The sequence below is a fragment of the Urocampus carinirostris genome, chromosome 17, assembly GCF_059441175.1.
Source record: "Urocampus carinirostris isolate Australia breed hairy pipefish chromosome 17, RoL_Ucar_1.0, whole genome shotgun sequence".
In the NCBI taxonomy this organism is placed as follows: domain Eukaryota; kingdom Metazoa; phylum Chordata; class Actinopteri; order Syngnathiformes; family Syngnathidae; genus Urocampus; species Urocampus carinirostris.
In genome coordinates, this window is record NC_142365.1 from 16,718,914 (window position 1) to 16,737,983 (window position 19,070).

General features: G+C 39.2%; 1 protein-coding gene across 2 annotated transcripts in view; it reads left to right on the forward strand.

Annotated features, from left to right (window-relative positions):
- LOC148349370 (cell adhesion molecule 2-like) overlaps window positions 1-19,070 on the forward strand; it is a 196,279-nt gene that overhangs the window by 116,124 nt on the left and 61,085 nt on the right. Inside the window, exon 2 of one of the 2 annotated variants that reach the window (XM_088320859.1) lies at window positions 9,837-9,863. The exons of the other annotated variant lie outside the window; for it this stretch is intronic. Coding sequence (XP_088176985.1) covers window positions 9,837-9,863 — 27 coding nt within the window. The remainder of the gene's footprint in view (window positions 1-9,836; window positions 9,864-19,070) is intronic. 2 annotated transcript variants of the gene reach the window in all.

Here is a 19,070-nt window from a genome sequence, read left to right on the forward strand (position 1 = left end):
ATTAGTTTTATGACTGGCCCCCGGCCCGGACTTTGGAAATGCCTGCCTTAAGTAATTTTAGCGGCTACAGTGGAGTAAAGCTGCCAAAGTGATGCCATTTCCTAAATTTGCTATTGGCTATGTTTATTCGCCTATCTTAATATTCTTTAACATTCTTTTTTCTCTTTTAAGTCATATTTTATGTCTCCTGTCATCTCTAATCTCGCCATAAACAATGTGAATTACGTAGTTATTGATGACAATAAAGATTATTCTATTCTATTTACATGCTTAAGTAATGCTAGCGGCTAAATAGAAGCTAACTCACCAAAACAATGCCATTTGATTATGCAGCTCATTCCTAAAATCATTAGCTTTAGCTGCTTGAATAATTCTAGCAGCAAAAGTGAGGCTATTTGCTAAGGTGGCTAATAGCTGAATAAATCAGGATATCCTAATATTCTTACATGTTATTGTTATCTTTTTTAAGTCTTTATTTTGTATTTTTCCTAGAATTCCATGTCTAATTTTGCTGTAAACAATGTACACTATGTTCTTCTCAATGACGCTAAAGACTATTCTATTCTTATGCTAAAGTGATGCTATCGGCCAAATCGAAGCTAACTCACCATAGCAATGTCATTTGTTAATGCAGCTTGTGCCTAAATTATTTGCCATTTACCGCTTACGTGTTTCTAGCGGCTAAAATATAGCTAAGCAGCCATGGCAATGCTATTTGCTTACGTGGCTAATGGCTAGAATACTTAGCTTATCTTAATAATCATTTTCTTCTCTTTTAACTCTTATTTGTTTCTCCCGGGTGCCAATAAAGACTTTTCTATTTGTCTTTTAAAGTGATGCTATCTGCTAAGGGGGAGCTAATCTACCAAAACGATGCTATGTGCTACTGCAGCTAATTGCAGTAACAATAAGATTGTAACTAGTATTTAAAGGACGAAAAGTAAACGAAACAGACCTTTTTTCCCTGGAACAAAGCGATCGGGACCAAAGCTAGAGAGACGGCTAATTTGTTGCATCTCCCGCGACGACGCTAGCTCAAATGGCAATATCGTAGCGGAGCAGTGGCGGATAATTGGAAGCACGTGTGGCGGATCGATGCAGAGGCCACCGGCCCACGCTGAAGTATAAACACGCTAGCTACGATCGATGCCAGCAGATGGCTAACGGGATTTTCTTCTTTTTTTGTGGTATTAAAAGCTATCCAAAACCGGATGTCAGACCCCGATAAGGCCGCACAATTTTGGGCAAAAAATAATAATTTTCCAGACCAGTAGTTTAATTTCGATTTTAATAGGATAGTGCGTTTTTTGTGCTCGCTTTGTACATACCGTATTTTCCGCACTGTAAGGCGCACCGGGTTATAGGGCGCACCCCCAAAAGATAGTTTTTGGTCCTATATTTTTCATACATAAGGCGCACCGGATTATAAGGCGCTACAATGGGAACGTGGACAAAACAGTCAGATAGTTCAGTCAAACTTATTACCCCCTTAACATTCCGAAAGCTTGCAAAGAAGCAAATACGTGTCTCAGACATGTACGGAAACAGTGTCTGTACGATGTCACCAAACAAACATTTCTTAGTTTCCATTTTATTTTTTGCTGGCAACTGTGTGGACAGCAAAGTAAGAATTTTATTGTGCAGGGAAACAGGGTTCTTTACTGTGCATATGGCAATAAACACTTTGAATTGAATTTAGTTTAAAAATAGACTCATCACAGAAACATCAAGATCGTTCTAAAACAAGATACCTTGAAAATATAAAGTCGCATAGCTCACCTAAGTTCTCTTGCAGCTATCACGTTCAATAATGATACGTAACCAGGTCTCCTTACAACCGTGAGTGTAGTAAATCCAGGAGAGTAAAATATTTACAAATACAGAATAGTAAAAAATGTTTTCTCTATGCCGTAGTGCAACCCAACGTGTGATCCACATTCATCTTTTTTCGGCCAATTGCAGGCTTTGTTTCGCCCCTTTAGCCTATGCGAGCCTGTAAATGATAAAAAGGATCCGCCCCCTTTACCTCCGAATAACTTTGGCCAATATTGACTGATTCAATGATGATTGACACATTAGTTAGGAAATGAAACGCCGGTATATAAATCCCAGCATACACCGCGGACTACCTCGCCTTCGGGGGAAAATCTAGTCGGCGGCTGCTTGCCTTAGTTGCAAGATTTTGCGACTTAATATTGATCCATATATAAGGCGCACTGTATTATAAGGCGCATGGTCAGCTTTTGAAAAAAATAAAGGCTTTTAGGTGCGCCTTATAGTGCAGAAAATACGGTACTCTTCGTGGGAGGAAAAATGAAAATACTAATGGCACCGTGTCATAAACGTTATGAGGAATACCTGGAATGTGACGATATTACAACTTAATTTTTATTTTTAAAGATTTTGAAGAATAACAACCCATGGGGTCATTTTTAACCCAACTCATGTATCCAAGGGTTAATACTATTGACATGCTTTAAAATGTTAAATTTAGTAAACAGCGCCCCCTTATAGGGAGCTTTGTTAGTGTTGCTGGCTTTAAATCCTTTAAAAAAACAGCAGTGTTATGGGATTACACAACCGCACTACGTCCCAATCGTGCATTTATCATGCAACCCTAGTCCCCTACCATCTCTTAAATCTTTTTTCACATTCTCTTTAGAATTTATCCGAACGGTTCTTACGCCGATCGTGTATTCACGGAACAGATGGAAGGTGCTAGCTCCCAAGATAGTAACGTTCAATTATCTGTATCCAATTAGCACCTCGAGCGAGAAAACAAAGGAAGTGCAAAAACTTTCAATAAAGTGGGGGGCTAAAAGGTTGCAAGCAGCGTTGTTACGTCACTAGCGTGATCTTTGAAAATAATTCGTAGAAACTGCTAAAGGGATGATAGCGACTAAAGCCAAGCTAGCTGCTGAAGCGGTGGTATTTGGTTGTTTAGCTATTTGTTCATCCAGCTAGCGACAATATAAAAACATTTCGTTTATTTTGTTATTTTTCTTCCTTCCAAGATTTCACTGTCAGGCAAGCGCAAGAAAATTCCCGTGGAGGGTGAGTGAGAAAAAAAACATGTAGAGAGGAAAAAAGGATCTTGTGAATAAAGGTTGTGAAACGTGAAAAAGGCGCTAGTCCTCCCAGGAGACTCTTGTCCTGGGGGGGCGCTGTGATCAGAAGAGGTACGTAGCAGCGGGTGGCGCCGCTATCGAGTATCTGACGCTTTATTTATGACAGCCTTCCCGCTGACAAGGAAAACAAGGTGTGATAGAGCGCTAGCTGCATCACATTAGCTAGCTAGCTAGGATTTTCTTATTCTAAAGTACATTTATTGACACCGTAAAATTCGTACTATAAGGGGCACCTGATTATAAGTTGCACCTAGTACATTTTTTAAAGGAAGAAACTTTTGTACATACAAAAGCCGAACCTGACTATAAGTCGCATGTGCCCACATTGAAACATGAGATATTTACATAGAAAGATGGTACACAGCAACATATATTATACGGTACTTTAACATTTTGGTATACAAGTACGTGTCTGTACGATGTCACCAGTCACTGAAATATGTCATGCCACATATCATTGAAAAGCTTAAACTCTCGGGATTCAAGATACGATACCATTTCAAAATATACTCAGTAGAGAAACATCACAGTCAGTTTGAAAGGAGATACCTGAAAAACAGGGTTGGGTAGGGTTACTTTAACTTGATTACCTTCAATTACTCCTGGATTACTCCAATACCAAATATGCTAATAAAAGACAAAAGAAACTAAATATGAATAAAATGATGAGTCACAACACGTGGCAAGCTTTCTCTCCTGGCTTTGATACCTTTGATCTCTGGGCAAAACTAACATAAAATGCGACAGAAACAAAATGAAAATAAATCCAAACAGCTTGCCAACATCATTTTTGCCGTTCCATGTATTCCGTTACTCCCCAAGCCTGCACAAAATTTAGTAATTTTATTCATATTTAGTTTCTTTTGTCTTTTATTAGCATATTTGGTATTGGAGTAATCCAAAAATAATTGAAAGTAATCCAGTTAAAGTAACCCTACCCAAACCTACTGAACAGTTCTAAGGTCTTGGGAACCTCCTGTGTGGGTTCAAATCCAGCTACCGGACTTCCTGTGTGGAGTTTGTATGTTCTCCCCGTGCTTGCTTGGGTTTCCTCCGGGCACTCCGGTTTCCTCCCACATTCCAAAGGCATGCATTTCAGGTAGATTGGCCGATCCAAATTGTCCCTAGGTGTGAATAAGCGAGCGAGTTGTCTGTCCCTGTGTGCCCTGTGATTGGCTGGCAACCAGTTCAGGGTGTCCCCTGCCCACTGCCCGATGATTGCTGGGATGGGTTCCAGCACCCCCGCGACCCTACTGAGGATAAGGATGAGATGAGATGAACTCAACAGCACCTCCTCTGGCCGTCTTTAACTTCTTTGAATGTCTGCGAAAATGGTTTTTTTATATCAAAGACAATTAAGACAATTACTAAATTTTGTGAAGGCTTGGGGAGTAACGGAATACATGGAACGGCAAAAATGATGTTGGCAAGCTGTTTGGATTTATTTTCATTTTGTTTCTGTCGCATTATATGTTAGTTTTGCCGGAGCTCAAAGAGATCAAAGCCAGGAGAGAAAGCTTACCACGTGTTGTGAGTCGTCATTTTATTTATATTTAGTTTCTTTTGTCTCTCATTAGCATATTTGGTATTGGAGTAATCCAAAAGTAATTGAAAGTAATCCAGTTAAAGTAACCCTGCGGTCCCCCCTGTCGTCACTTTCCCCTGGTCCGGAATTATTAAGGACCTCATCGTCTCCCTGAGTCAAGATTGAAGCAGTATTTTGTCCAATATTTCTTCCGTGAGGTTATTCCCTGCTTAATCCAGAACGCTGCTGATTTAAAGGCCCGGTCACACAGCCTTTTGCGTCGGTATCGCGGGTAAAATTTTGAGATTTTTTTTGCACGTGGTTGCCCGCGGTGGAAAATGTGCAAAATTGGCCGGCGACTGTTCCGCGTCCTTCCGGCGACTGTTCCACGTCCTTATCGCTGGTAACCGCGGCTGCATCGCTGTGCCGCCCGCGGTTACCCGTGGTCTAAAGTTTTGAGCAGCGCAAAACTTTTTCGCGCGGCCATACGCGTGTGAATTTCTTACCGCGTGTAAAGCACGGCTGTATCTCGTCTGTATCGCGATCTCAAAAGCGTCCAACAGTGTCTGCTTCACGGGCAGAAAATTCTGGCCGTGATTCAGCCTCGATACGCCCGTGAAAGGCTGTGTGACCGGGCCTTTAGTCTGTTTTGTTTGTGTGAGTTATTTTACAATCTGGAAGGCTTTTTTTGAATTGTTTGAATTGATCATATGCATTCAAAAATAAATTAAATAGAGATGTTTGAAAAAAATCCCCCAAAGAACCACAGTTAAAATTGATTAAAAATGGGAATAATGTCATATCCATCCATCCATTATCTGCATTGCTTATCCTCAGCAGGGTCGCGGGGGTGCTGGAGCCAATCCCAGCTATCTTCGGGCAGTGGGCAGGGGACACCCTAAACTGGTTGCCAGCCAGTCGCTGGGCACACAGGGACAGACGATTCACCTAGGGAAAATTTGGACCGGCCAATTCACCTGAAATGTATGTTTTTGGAATGTGGGAGGAAACCGGAGTGCCCGGAGGAAACCCACGCAAGCACGGGGAGAACATGCAAACTCCTCACAGGAAGGTTCGATCTCATGACCTCAGAACTGTGCCGCACATGCGCTGACCACTGTGCTGCCGTGCAGCCTTAATGTCATATATTGAATTGAAATATCTATGTGGTCAAAGATAAAAATGCGGCAAGGACTGCATGCAACGAGATAAGACATGGCACGCATCGTGTCAAATCAACGTCCGTCCCCGGGACGCAACTTTTTTCACACGAAATTGTCATTATCATTTTTTAACAAAGATTTACCGCACTCCAAACTTTTCGTCAGGCAGATCCGGCATTGTTGTTTTGGTCTCGCGGTTCAAGTTTTCGTCTGCACGCCGATCTCAAGTTCGACTTGTGTAGTGAAAGTCCGTCTCTTTTTAGAGAACCGGCTTGTTCGGCTCAACTCATTAAAGAGCCGCTTCTCAAACGGCTTATTAGCTTTGATGCATTATATTACGGATGATTATGTTGTATAAAAAAGTTAAGAAAAAAAGGAAGTATAAAGGGAGAAAATGAAAAAATGAAAAACGACAAGTTTGTGGTTATCCCTCTAATCAGTATATTACCAACAATGATTTAATGCAGATGGGCAGCACGGCAGCGCAGTGGTTAGCGCTTGTGCGGCACAGTTCATGTCATGGGAACCTCCTGCGTTGGTTCAAATCCAGCTCCAGACTTCCTGTGCAGAGTTTGTATGTTCTCCCCGTGCTTGCGTGGGTTTCCTCCGGGCACTCCGGTTTCCTCCCACATTCCAAAAACATACATTTCAGGTGAAATAGCCGGTCCAAATTGTCCCTAGGTGTGAATGAGCGAGTGAGTTGTCTGTCCCCGTGTGCCCTGCGATTGGCTGGCAACCGGCTCAGGGTGTCCCCTGCCCACTGCCTGGAGATGGCTCGGATGGGCTCCAGCCCCACTGCGACCCTAATGAGGATAAGCTGTACGGCTAATGAGATGAGATGAGATTTAATGCAGAAAATGAATTCATAATTTGAATAGGAAAATGTATTATTTGTATTTTTTTTTTTTCCTTCTACAGTGACCGTCCAAGCGACTTCATTTTTTGAACTTTTTTATAATAAACCTCATTCATGTCGAGCAACTCAGTGTCTCACAACAAAATGTTTATTAACAATAAATATATTATAAGGAAACACAAGTACAATATAACATGTTAAACTACATAAATAAACATGTTTGAAAAAAAAAAAAAAGATTAAAGGGAAAATACGACAGTTTGTAAGGGCATGGAGCACACTAAATTTTGGGGACCCATAGATCTCTGTTGGGACCCATAGATTTTTGAGCATGCGAGACCCCGGGACCCATCACTTTTCAGGGGTAAAATGAATACTGTATACATATATATATATATATATATATATATATATATATATATATAATTATAATTATAATTATAATATATCGTCCAAATAATTATACTCCTGCCTCGCCTCACTGCTCTGCCATATTGTAAATCCCACTCTTCGTCCAATCAGTTAAAAGGCAAACTGGTAATAGCAGCCATTATGATCAATCTGCACACGGTACGAGGAAATGGAGGATAAAAAAAAATCAAAATGAGGAATGACGACATTATTCGGCTTCCTGTGGAAATGTTGTGCCGGTTGCTTAGCAACTGTAATCTTCTCCGAAGCTTTCCGCTGCTTTATGTGCACCCCCAGTTTGCTTTTTTTCGCTATTAATCGGTGAGGTACGATTGATTTTACTAATTTTACCCGTTTCCTGTCTGAGGTTTGTTGTCTCTTTGAAGCTGGTTTTGCTAGTTTTTTTTTTCTTGTACAGTAAGAAAATGGATACTTAGTAGATCGGTTCAGGGTTTTTTTTTTTAATTCCTTAAAACTAGTTTAATTATGATTGATTTTCCTTATTCTACTCGTTCTCTGCCCGAGTGTTTTCTGGTTTAAAGCTTAGTTATGCTTGCTTTTCTAGTAAAATGCGGAAAATTATACTTGGGAGACTGTTTTTGCATTTTCTAACTTGATTTGTTAACACTTATACGTTAATTTTCCTAATTTTATTTGAATCAGAACAGTACGAGAACCCAAATGCGTGACGTTTCTCACACACGTTTTTATTTTATGGGAAATGGGGCAGATACTGGACAGGACGGGATAGACAGGATTGATATCAAACTGGATATCGAAATTAAACAGGACAAACCTGACGGGAATGAAACTGAAGACTGATATTTAACAGGACAAAAATAGACGGGAACAATAACAAACAGGAAACCAGCAGGAAGCTGGACAGATTCTAAATCCCAGGTCTTGCGAATGCAGAGGTGTGTTGACAGACTGACAAAGGATGAGTGAGAGCACTGAGTTTAAATAGGAGGGAAGCCAATCTGTTAACGAGCTGCAGCTGGCGCCACATGGGCGTGGCCATTTGGGCGCCATGGCAACCGTGACATCACCGAAGGTTTTTTCTAGTTTAAAGCAAGTTTTGCTTGGTTTTTTTTTTTTTTTTTTTTTTTTTTTTTTTTTATTCGTTAACATTCGGTTAAGTACAAGTGATTTTCTTAATTTTACTCGTTCTTCACAGAGTTTTTTTTGTGGTTTGAAGCGTTGTGCTTGTTTTTCTAATATAATAAGAACATGTCTATTTGATAAATTGTTTTGGCTTTTCATCATTTGTTAACTCTTTACGAAGTACGATTGCTTTTTCAAATTTGTATTCGTTCCTCGCCCTGTTTTTCTCTTTTTTAAGGCTAGTTTTGCTTGTTTTATTTCTAGTAAAGTAATAAAATATCTATTTAGTGCCCTGTTTATGCATTTTTCTTTTCATTTGTAAACATGCGTTGGAGTTGGGTTGATTTATTTTTGTAATTTAACTTTTTTTTTTTTTATAGTTTAAAGCTTAGGTTTGCTTTGTTTTCTAGTAAAATGAGAAAGAATACACTGTGTGGACTGTTTTTGCATTTTTGAATTGATTCATTAATGCTTGGTGAAATATCCTTTATTTTCCTAATTTTACTTGTTCCTCGCCGAAGGTTTTTTTCTGGTTTAAAACAAGTTTTGCTTGTTTTTCTTTTATTGAAATCGAACGTATTTTTTTTCTTTTTTTTAAATTTGCTAACATTTGGTAAAGTACAATTGATTTTCCTAATTTTACTTGTTCCCCGCCGAAGGTTTTTTTCTGGTTTATAGCCAGTTTTGCTCTGTTTTCCTTCAGTGAAATCAAACGTATTTGTTTTCATTTAGTGAAGTACAAATTTCTTATTTTACTGGTTCTTTAATGAGTTTTTTTGTGGTTTGAGGCTAGTTTGCTTGTTAAGAACATGTCCATTTTGTAAATTTTTTCGGCTTCTTTTTCATTTGATAACTCTTGGCAAAGTACAATTAATTTTTCAAAATTGTATTCGTTCCTCTCTCTGTTTTTCTCTTGTTTGAAGCTAGTTTTGCATTTCTTTTCTTTTTAGTGAAGTAGGAAAATGTCTACTTAGTTTACTGTTCATGCATTTTTCTTTTCATTTGTTAACACATGTTGGAGCAGGATTGATTTTTTAAATTTGTTTTTTTCTTCTTTTATGGTTTGAAGCTTAGTTTTGCTTTTTTTTCATGTAAAATGAGAATAAAAATGTATACTTGGTAGACTGTTTTTGCCTGTTTTTGTTTGTTGTTTGTATTTTTCAAAATGACTTATTCCTACCTCAAGTTTATTATTTTATTTTATTATTTTAAGTTTTGAGCAAGGTTTCTTTTTTTTCTAGTAAGATAAACAAATTTGTAGTAGAATATTTATTATTATATAAAATATAGCTTATTTTAAGCGTATTTTTTCTTGTATTTCTTATCATAAGTGAAATATATTTGACTAAGAACAATGACCAACAGGGTAAGACTTTTTTTTTTTTTTTTTTTTGCAGTGCTGGTAGTTTTGGGATCCATCTGAAATTATTGGGGTGGTTCCTCTGACTCCATTCACACTCAATAGACAATCTTTGTTTGTTTATCTGAAGAGACGTTTTTCTCCCAACTCCAAGATTAGTTTTTTTTTCCTTTCTTTTTTTAAAGAAACACGCTTTTGTGCAGATAGTCGTCTAATTTTATATTCTGTGTTTGTCCCTTTTTGTCTTTTGTGTCTCTTTCGCTGTCCTTTGTCTTCTTGTGGACACCAGCGATGGCTTCTAAAGGAAAAGTCCGAGGTGAGTGGTGGCCATCTTAAATACGGCTCCATCTTGGACAAGGTTCATGGAAGTGGATTGAACGGGTTTCCCTCAGAATAGTTGCTAAGCCTGGTGCTAGAGCTAGCTTTATTTACGCAGAGCAGCTAACGACAGACCCATTTGATCGGCGTGCCGACTGAAAGCCTGAGCTAGTCGGGTCAAAACTATCAGATTCTTCGAGTACAAAATCCAAAAGAGAATGCTGGCTCATTGTGTTGCCTATGGATTCACTCGACTGGAAAAAACCTTTCATACGTAAAATGTTTATGGATTTTTTTTTTTTTTTCATCATTTAATCTTGTTGAGAGCTTCAGTAGCTCCAGTGCCTCTTGGTGGCTTACATTGTTTCAATGTTTTTAATATGAATGCTGCACCACATCGCCGTATTCACTTCCCTTAGAAGGTGGAAGTACAGGAAATAAATCCTGTAAAACCTTCCAATTTCAGGGTTTCTACAACCGTTTTAACCCTTTCATGTGGCAAGTGAGCAAACTGTATATGGTCACTTCTTTAGACGTCAAAACTAGATGAATAACTTATTTTAATTTTGTGTTTTTGTTTTTCAAATATTTTTATACATACAGCATTTTTATTGTTTTGTTTTAGTCTAGACTGGCAAGTGCTTTATATTTGGTTATGTATATGGTTATTGTTTATGTATGTATATATATATATATATATATATATATATATATATATATATATATCCATGATCTGCACCGCTTACCCTCAGTAAGGCCGCGGGGGTGCTGGAGCCCATCCCAGCCATCCTCGGGCAGTGGGCAGGGGACACCCTGAACTGGTTGCCAGCCAGTCGCAGGGCACACAAGGACAGACTATTTGGATCAGCCAAATAACCTGACATGCATGTTTTTGGAATGTGGGAGGACACCGGAGTGCCCGGACGAAACCCATGCAGGCACGGGGAGAACATGCAAACTCCACACGGGGAGGCTGCGGTAGCTGGACTTGATCCCTGAACCTCCGCACCGTGGGGCTGTGCGCTAACCACCTATCCGCCGTTCTGCCATATATATACTGGACTGTCTCAGAAAATTAGAATATTGTGATAAAGTTCTTTATTTTCTGTAATGCAATTAAAAAAACAAAAATGTCATACATTCTGGATTCATTACACATCAACTGAACTATTTCAAGCCTTTTATTATTTTAATATTACTGAATTACAGCTTAAGAAAACTCAAAAATCCTATCTCAAAATATTAGAATATCATGAAAAAGTATACTAGTAGGCTATTCAACTAATCACCTGAATCATCTAATTAACTCGAAACACCTTGCGAGGGTTTCCTGAGCCTTAAAAACACTCAGCTTGGTTCAGTAAACTAAATCACTGGTGATCTGACTGCTGTCCAGAGGACCGTCATTGATACCCTCCATCAGGAGGGTAAGACACAAAAAGAAATTTCTCAAAGAGCAGGCTGTTCTCAGAGTGCAGTTTCAAAGCATATCCACAAAAAGTCTGTTGGAAGGGAAAAATGTGGCCGGAAACGCTGCACAACCAAGAGAGATGACCGCAGCCTTAACAAAATTGTGAAGAAGAGCTGCTTCCAGAATTTGAGGGAGCTTCAAAGACAGTGGGCTGAAGCTGGAGTCCAGGTATCAAAAGCCACAGTTCACAGACGTGTCCGGGAAATGGGCTACAATAGCCGTATTCCCATGGTCAAGCCACTTCTGAACTCAAGACAACGGAAGAAGCGTCTGACTTGGGCTATGGAGAAGAAGCACTGGACAGTTGCAGAGTGGTCCAAAGTCCTCTTTTCAGACGAAAGCAAGTTTTGCATTTCATTTGGAAGTCAAGGCGCCAGAGTCTGGAGAAAGGCTGGAGAGGAGCAAAATCCAAGTTGCTTGAAATCCAGTGTGAAGTTCCCACAGTCAGCAATGGTTTGGGGAGCCATGTCAGCTGCTGGTGTTGGTCCACTGTGTTTCATCAAGTCCAGAGTAAATGCAACTGTGTACCAAGAGATTTTAGAGCACTACATGCTTCCATCTGCTGAAAAGCTCTATGGAGATGAGGATTTCATTTTCCAGCATGATCTGGCACCTGCCCACAGTGCCAAAACCACCAGTAACTGGTGCACTTACCATGGCATCACTGTCCTTGATTGGCCTGCTAATTCCCCTGACCTGAACCCCATCGAGAATTTGTGGGGTATAGTTAAGAAGAAGATGAAAGACACCAGACCTACAAAGGCAAATGAGCTGAAGGCCGCTATCGAAGCATCCTGGGCATCAATAACACCTCAGCAATGCCACAGGCTGATTGCCTCCATGCCACGCCGGCTTGATGCAGTAATCCGTGCAAAAGGATTCCCAACCAAGTACTGAGTGCATCAATGGACATTTTCAAATGTTTGATTTAGTTTTGCTGTTATAAAATTATTTATTTTACTTGGTCTGAGGAAGTATTCTAATATTTTGAGATAGGATTTTTGAGTTTTTTTCAGCTATAAGCCAAAATCAGCAATATTCAAATAATAAAAGGCTTGAAATAGTTCAGTTGATGTGTAATGAATCCAGAATGTATGACATTTTTGTTTTTTTAATTGCATTACAGAAAATAAAGAACTTTATCACAATATTCTAATTTTCTGAGACAGTCCAGTATATATATATATATATATATATATATATATATATATATACTTTTAAAAAAGTCTTTAACTTAACGCTGATTTTAATTTGTTTGTCGAGTATCATATAAAGTTAACATTTCCAAGCATGTTTTATGTGTTCCGGTATGATTGTTCATTTTTTATGTAAAAAAAAAAATAAAAAATCAATTTCTATATTTTTTAATTATATTTCCGTCATAACAGCGGGTGTTGGCCTGACAAAAAAAGGTACCCGCATGAAAATCGGTTGTAAATTGAGTAAGTTATGATTTATTTTCAATGTACGTACATTGCCTTATCGGGAACATTGACCCCTCCAATGTGGCCGCCATGTAGGCACGCGAGTTAGTGGGCTGCTACAGCACGCTGTCGTATCTTCTGTTCTGTACATATCTGTGGCTAACTATCACAAAGCGGTGAGTCATAGGATGCAACCAAGTGGCTATTATGAGTAGGTAGAAAAATAAAAAACTGACAAAAAAGTGGAAGATGCGTAAATAAAGCTACTTTGCTAGAGTGGCTAACATGAGTGGCTAGAGAAGAAAACAGTAAGTCTAAAATGGCCATGTGACTCACAGCTAGCCTGCTCTTCATTGTCACGTGCCTTGTAACCTACTCATGCAAGCAAACAGCACTGAATTCTACAATTTAGGCATTTGGCTTTTATTCTTCCACTGTTCCCCTCTCTAGCCGCTCCTGTGACCCATTTGGCTGCAGGCTATAGCTGGCTGTTATCTGTTATCGTTATTCCTAGCTGTGTCTCGCTAAAGCTTGCTCGGTCCTTCAGTGTAACTCGCGGTCGCAACAGACGCTTGTCGTCTTTCACTTTTCTCCCAATGTTTCCATCTCTAGCCACTAATGTGAGCCATTTGAGTGCTGGCTATGGCTCGCTTGATTGTTAGCTGCTCTGTGTAAATAAAGCTTGCTCTTGGGAAAAACTGTACAAAACAAAAAACGGTCTAATAAGTTGCAAAAAAATAAGCATTTAATGGCCACCTCTCTCCACTTTTAAGTCCCGTCTAAAAACACACCTGTTCAGGACTGCCTACAACACATAGCTTCTCCATTTCCTATGTTTTTTATGATTTTATGTCTTGTTTTTATTTAATATTTCGCTTACAATTTTTTACATTGTATTTTCTCATTATCTGTACAATGTCCTTGGGTGGCTTGAAAGGCGCTTTTAAATAGAATGCATTATTATTATTATTACTTACTGCTAGTAGCTGAGCCTGAGTCCTGTGACTCCAGCATCTTTTACTTTTTCCCCCATGTTTTCCTCTTCAAGCCATTAATGTGTGCAACAGCTATGTGCTATTGTTAGTGTTAGCTGCTCCTGTTTTACCCTTCAGCTTCATTTGTTTCCCAAAGCAGGTAAAGCAAGCAAACCATAGCTGAGTTCAGGCATCTTCAACGTTTTCTCTCTCCACTGTTTCCTTCTCTTGCCACTCATGTGAGCCACTTGGCTACAATTATCAACAGCTTTCTGTTATTAGCTGCTCCGTCACTTTATATGGCTATTCATGTAAGCCAACATCACTGAGTCCCATGATTCTTAAATCTTTTTTGTCCATTGTTTCCCTCTCTATCCATTCAAATGAGCCCCTTGGCTACAGGAAATGGCTCACTGCTATTGTTATCATTAGCTGCTTCTGTTTCATCCTTCATTGTCACTCACCTTTCATGGCTGCTCGTATTAGCCAAAGTCACAAAATCGCAAGACTTTGGATTTTTTTTTTTTGTCAACCATTTCCCTCTCGAGCCATTCAAATGAGCCTCGTGGCTGCAGGAAAAAGCTCACTGCTATTGTTATCATTTTCTGCTTCGTCCTTCAGTGTCACTCACCTTGCATGTCTGCTTATGTTAGCTTAAGTCCCAAATCCCAAGATCCTGAAACTTTTTGATCCACTGTTTCCTTTTCGAGCCTCTCAAGTGAGCCAGGTGGCTGCAGGAAACGGCTCACTTTTATTGTTATCATTTGCTGTTTCTGCTTCGTCCTTCAGTGTCACTCAAGTTGCATGGTTGCTCATGTTAGTCAAGGTCATAAAATCCCAAGATACTGGAATTTGTTTTGTCAACTGTTTCCTTCTGGAGCCCCTCAATTGAGCCAGGTGGCTGCAGGAAACTTCTCAATGCTATTGTTATCATCAGCTGCCTCTGCTTCGACCTTCAATGTCACTCACATTGCGCGGCTGCTCGTATTAGCCAAAGTCCCAAATCCCAAGATTCGGGAATTTTTTTGTCCACTGTTTCCTTCTCAAGCTTCTCAAGCGAGCCAGGTGGCTGCAGGAAACTGCTCCTGCTTTGTCCTCAAGTGTCACTCTCTTTGCTTGGCTGCTCATGCAAGCTAACCCCTCTGGCAGTTTCTTTCTCACATGAGCCACTTGGCTGCAATTGTTTTCCTGGTTTAAGAGTAAGAATGGAAGGCATTTTTGTGGATGAGCAAGAGGAAAGATTATAACTCGCAAAATTGTTATTGTAGCTTCAGTGTTGTTGAATGAATAAGCACGGGTGTGATGACCTTGAACTCTTTCTATCTGTTGCATTTCTTCACCAGCATCTCCAGGATGAAGAAATGACATTTGCTGCTATTTTTTCTTACCTTTAGAATTGAGCTCGGCTACTTGTATTCAAATTTGGTTGCTGGAGATTTACGGTCAAGGTCATCCGGGGAAAAAAAGAAATATCACGGGCGATACCTGACTTCAGCATCATCTGGAAAAGGTCAAACTTAGCATTTGCAAATGAAAACCAGCGTGTATTTTCGTGGTTCTTTTTTTCCAATCTCCAAGAGTAAATTAACATTACAGACGGAAAATTTATCAAGCGAAATCAGCGGAGTTTTAATTTGGGTATTTTTTTTTTCTTTTCTGGCCGATGCATCGCGGTTCGGTAAAGGTCAACGGCTCGAGGCTGTCCGTCTGCCTGCTACTTCAATGCGCCATGAATGCCTAAATAAGGAAAGTTGCAAGACACTCACTCGCTAGCTAGCCGGAAAGGTCACGTCACTACGTGCCGTGCAAGTGTGTGCAATTCTCGGCTGCTACGATGCTTTTTCTTCTGCCAGTATTGGACTAATCTCTCTATCGCGGTTAACTTATTGCAGTTTTACAACTTTTGGGATTTTCTATTATGCATTCTGATTGGCTAAACAGAGGAAGGTGCTTTCTATAACCAACACATGTGGAGCTTTCCACCTGCTAAACCTGCTAAGGGGACACATGCGGCTCTTTGGTGCACCTTAGTGGCCCCCTGGCGCTTTTTCAAACATTTTTGAAACAAACATATGATTTCTTTAGCACAGAACCAGAAGGTAAATGCTTTTTTCCATATCGTCCACATGATGGTGGATTGTTTCCTTAATCCATACAGTTTGGCAATAAAATGGCAAGATTATTTTTGTCCCCTCTCTTCTACCCTGTCATTCTTATATATATATTTGGATTTTCTATACAAGAAGTAGCCCCATTTAAGTTTGGTTTCTTTGTTATTACTGAAATAGGTAGTCTTCTGAGACGCAGTAATTAGTATACATGTCATGACTTTAAATGTTTTTTAAAAAGTATGTTCTGGAAAGAATAGAAAAAAGTGCTTTAATATTACTTAAGGTCTCGGGTTTTCTACAACGCCATTAGTTATTCATTTTATTACCTATTTATTTTTAAGAAGTTTTATGGAAACAAAATAATTATTTGATTGCAATTAAATTATATGAGCATTATGAACAGCTTTCTCAAAAACAACCTTTGGTGGGTAATTATTACACACTGTCACTTTAAAGTTGGTCAATTCAAATAGGATTCACCCCAATGTAGGTTTGTCCGAGTATTTTAAAAGGCGTGGTACGGAATTAGGAACTATTTTACTTGCAGCTGCCTCTGGCAAGCTCTTTATGTACTTGACACATGCTACACTAGCAAAATAACGCAGAAACGAGCATGAACTCATTCTAATCCCCCCACAGCCTCCACCTCAGTTCCCCCATCGCTCCTACTCATTGTGTTCCATCCCGAACAGCTTCGGTAAAAGTAAGATAAAAGCAAATGGGCTTGGTAGATTAATATTTATTTATTTTTTATAATGGTTTGAATTTAGTCGGGTGTTGTTAACGCAAACCCAATAGAGAAAGGATTATATTTTCTACTTTTTAGGAAGCAATAAAAAAAACAAGAACATTGTAGAGAAACCTGGACAGGAATGAAATATATACAGGTCGCTCCATCCATTTGCTTCCTCCTCGTGCTCATGTGCGCATGATTAACCTTGGGAGGTGGTCCTAAATCAGCGCTGAAAATAAGCCATGCTCTTTGCCCTTAATCTCCCACTTTTTGTTCATTTTACCTGTCAATGGGGCTGCAACTAATGACTATTTTAAAAGTCGACTAGTCACTGACTAATGAAACAATGTGTCAAATAATCGTATAATTGTTATTTTCTTAGCTTTTGCATGAAGTTCATTTAATGACGTGGAAAATGATAATAAATACAAAATATGGGTACAAGGAGAGATACAGGTTTTATTAAACATCCTGTGATTTGAAAAAAAAAAATACATAAAAATGCTCAATCTAAAACCAATTAGCCACAATTTTCCATCAGTAACGACATCAATCCATAAACATTTCCATTTTTAGGGAAAGGCAAATAAATAATACATTATAATCAAATACACATTTTTATCCCTGTAAAACAAGAACAGGCACATTAACAGCATTAGAACAGTAGATAGCAAAATGTATACATTTTCTGGAGTACATTGTTGGTCAACTGCAATGTCTGTTACAAAACAACCTAATTATTGTCAACAGTTATTTTCTGTCAGTCAAGTTATGTCTGTTCTTCGTACTTGTAGAGTAGTCAACGTTTGGTCACAATTCCGTTTCGCAATGTCAGAAAATGATCAAACAATGGCAAAAGATATGAACTGAATACTGTGTTTTAAGTCAATCACATAGCTATGTTATCTGACTGATACTGGTGGAACGTGAGGTAGGGGAGGGGGGTGTTAGCTTTCATTTGCACATGAAATGTCACCGTGACAACTCCACTTCAGGGGGTCCGCCCCTCCCAGGAGACTGGAACTCAAAACTGGTACACCGTACACCTCGCAATGGCGGCCTGGATTTGGTTGGCAAGAGGGCATATCCTAACAAGAAGAACTGGATCAAAATCCTGGCCAGTCCTGACCAAGTCTCAGCTCAACACGCAGCCAGAGAACATTGCCAAGTCAGCAGCCAAGATTCAACAAGCTCGCAGCCACACCGGTGGGACAAAGCCAGCGACCTCAGAGAAGCTTCAAGCCACCAGCAGTCAACCTCTCCTTCAACACCCTGCATCCTGTGGTCCTCGTCCCAACCAGCTCTCAAGCCTACCAGGATTCCTTATGGCTCTAAAGCCGAGGGCACAAAGCTGGGCTGTCATCTTCGTCGAAGCAGAACTTCGCAGAATATCTCGTTGTTACTAGGTATTGGTGACGTTAAATAGGGAATTCTATCAAAATACAATAACATAATAATCAAACCAACGTTGTTGTCCATCCAAATGGTGCTACTTTAAATTCCCAACTTCTAGATGTCTTTGTTTTATTTTATTATTATTGATTTGTGTTCTATTCAAGCTTCTTCAGTAGATAATGAGTAAAAGAAAAGTCCATAAATCCAAGAGTGTGTGTCTCTTGATTAAAGTATATTGAACTATCAAAGTAGTAAAAATAACTCACCTAAAGTGTGTGTAGCCACCCTTCAGAATAACTAAACAATATTTTTCATACGTTTTCCTGATATAATGATCCCAAAACGTATGTGGTGCTCCAAAAAGGTGAGACGAGTTTTGAAAAGAATAAACTGGGCTCTTTAATTCAATTGGTCAATAAATTGTTTGTTAGAATAATTCATTTACCATCCATATTCGCTACATACTACCTGCATTTGATTTCAAATATGTCTGTCGGGTACAGTTGGGAATAACGATCAAGCTCTCCTTCATAGCGTATAAAATGTACTATGCATGTCATCAAAACAGTATTGGCTTAAATGTTAATTGAATCCAACCGAGGCAAGTCAGACTCCTCTGTTCCCTTGTCCAACGTGTTTTCTCATTAAATGTGCCATGATATGCAATGTCTGCATGCAAATGTTTTTTTCTTTTTTTTCTTTTTATTGACCATATCTAGGCTAATATGCTCCCAAACTTTAGAATTTTTGGTACTTAATGTTGACGCCACCAGTTTTGTGTGTTTATGTTACTGTTCGAGACAGAGACGCTATTGGCTATTTTGCAAAAGCCACTCCCAGCAGAGATCATATATACTTAAAGATGAAGAAACGTGTCTAGCGATAATAGTGGACAATGAAATCCATTTCATTTGGTTACACGGGCTAACTGCAGCCCACTGGATGATAGTTTATGGCTCCCCGTATTAAAGATAAAAACTATTTTTAATTGTTTTATTATTTTCTGGTCCTTTTTGGCCGTTTTTGGGGGTTATTTTGGTAATTTTTTGGGGGGGGTAATTGTCATGTTTTGTTCATTTTCATACTTTTGAGTTTCT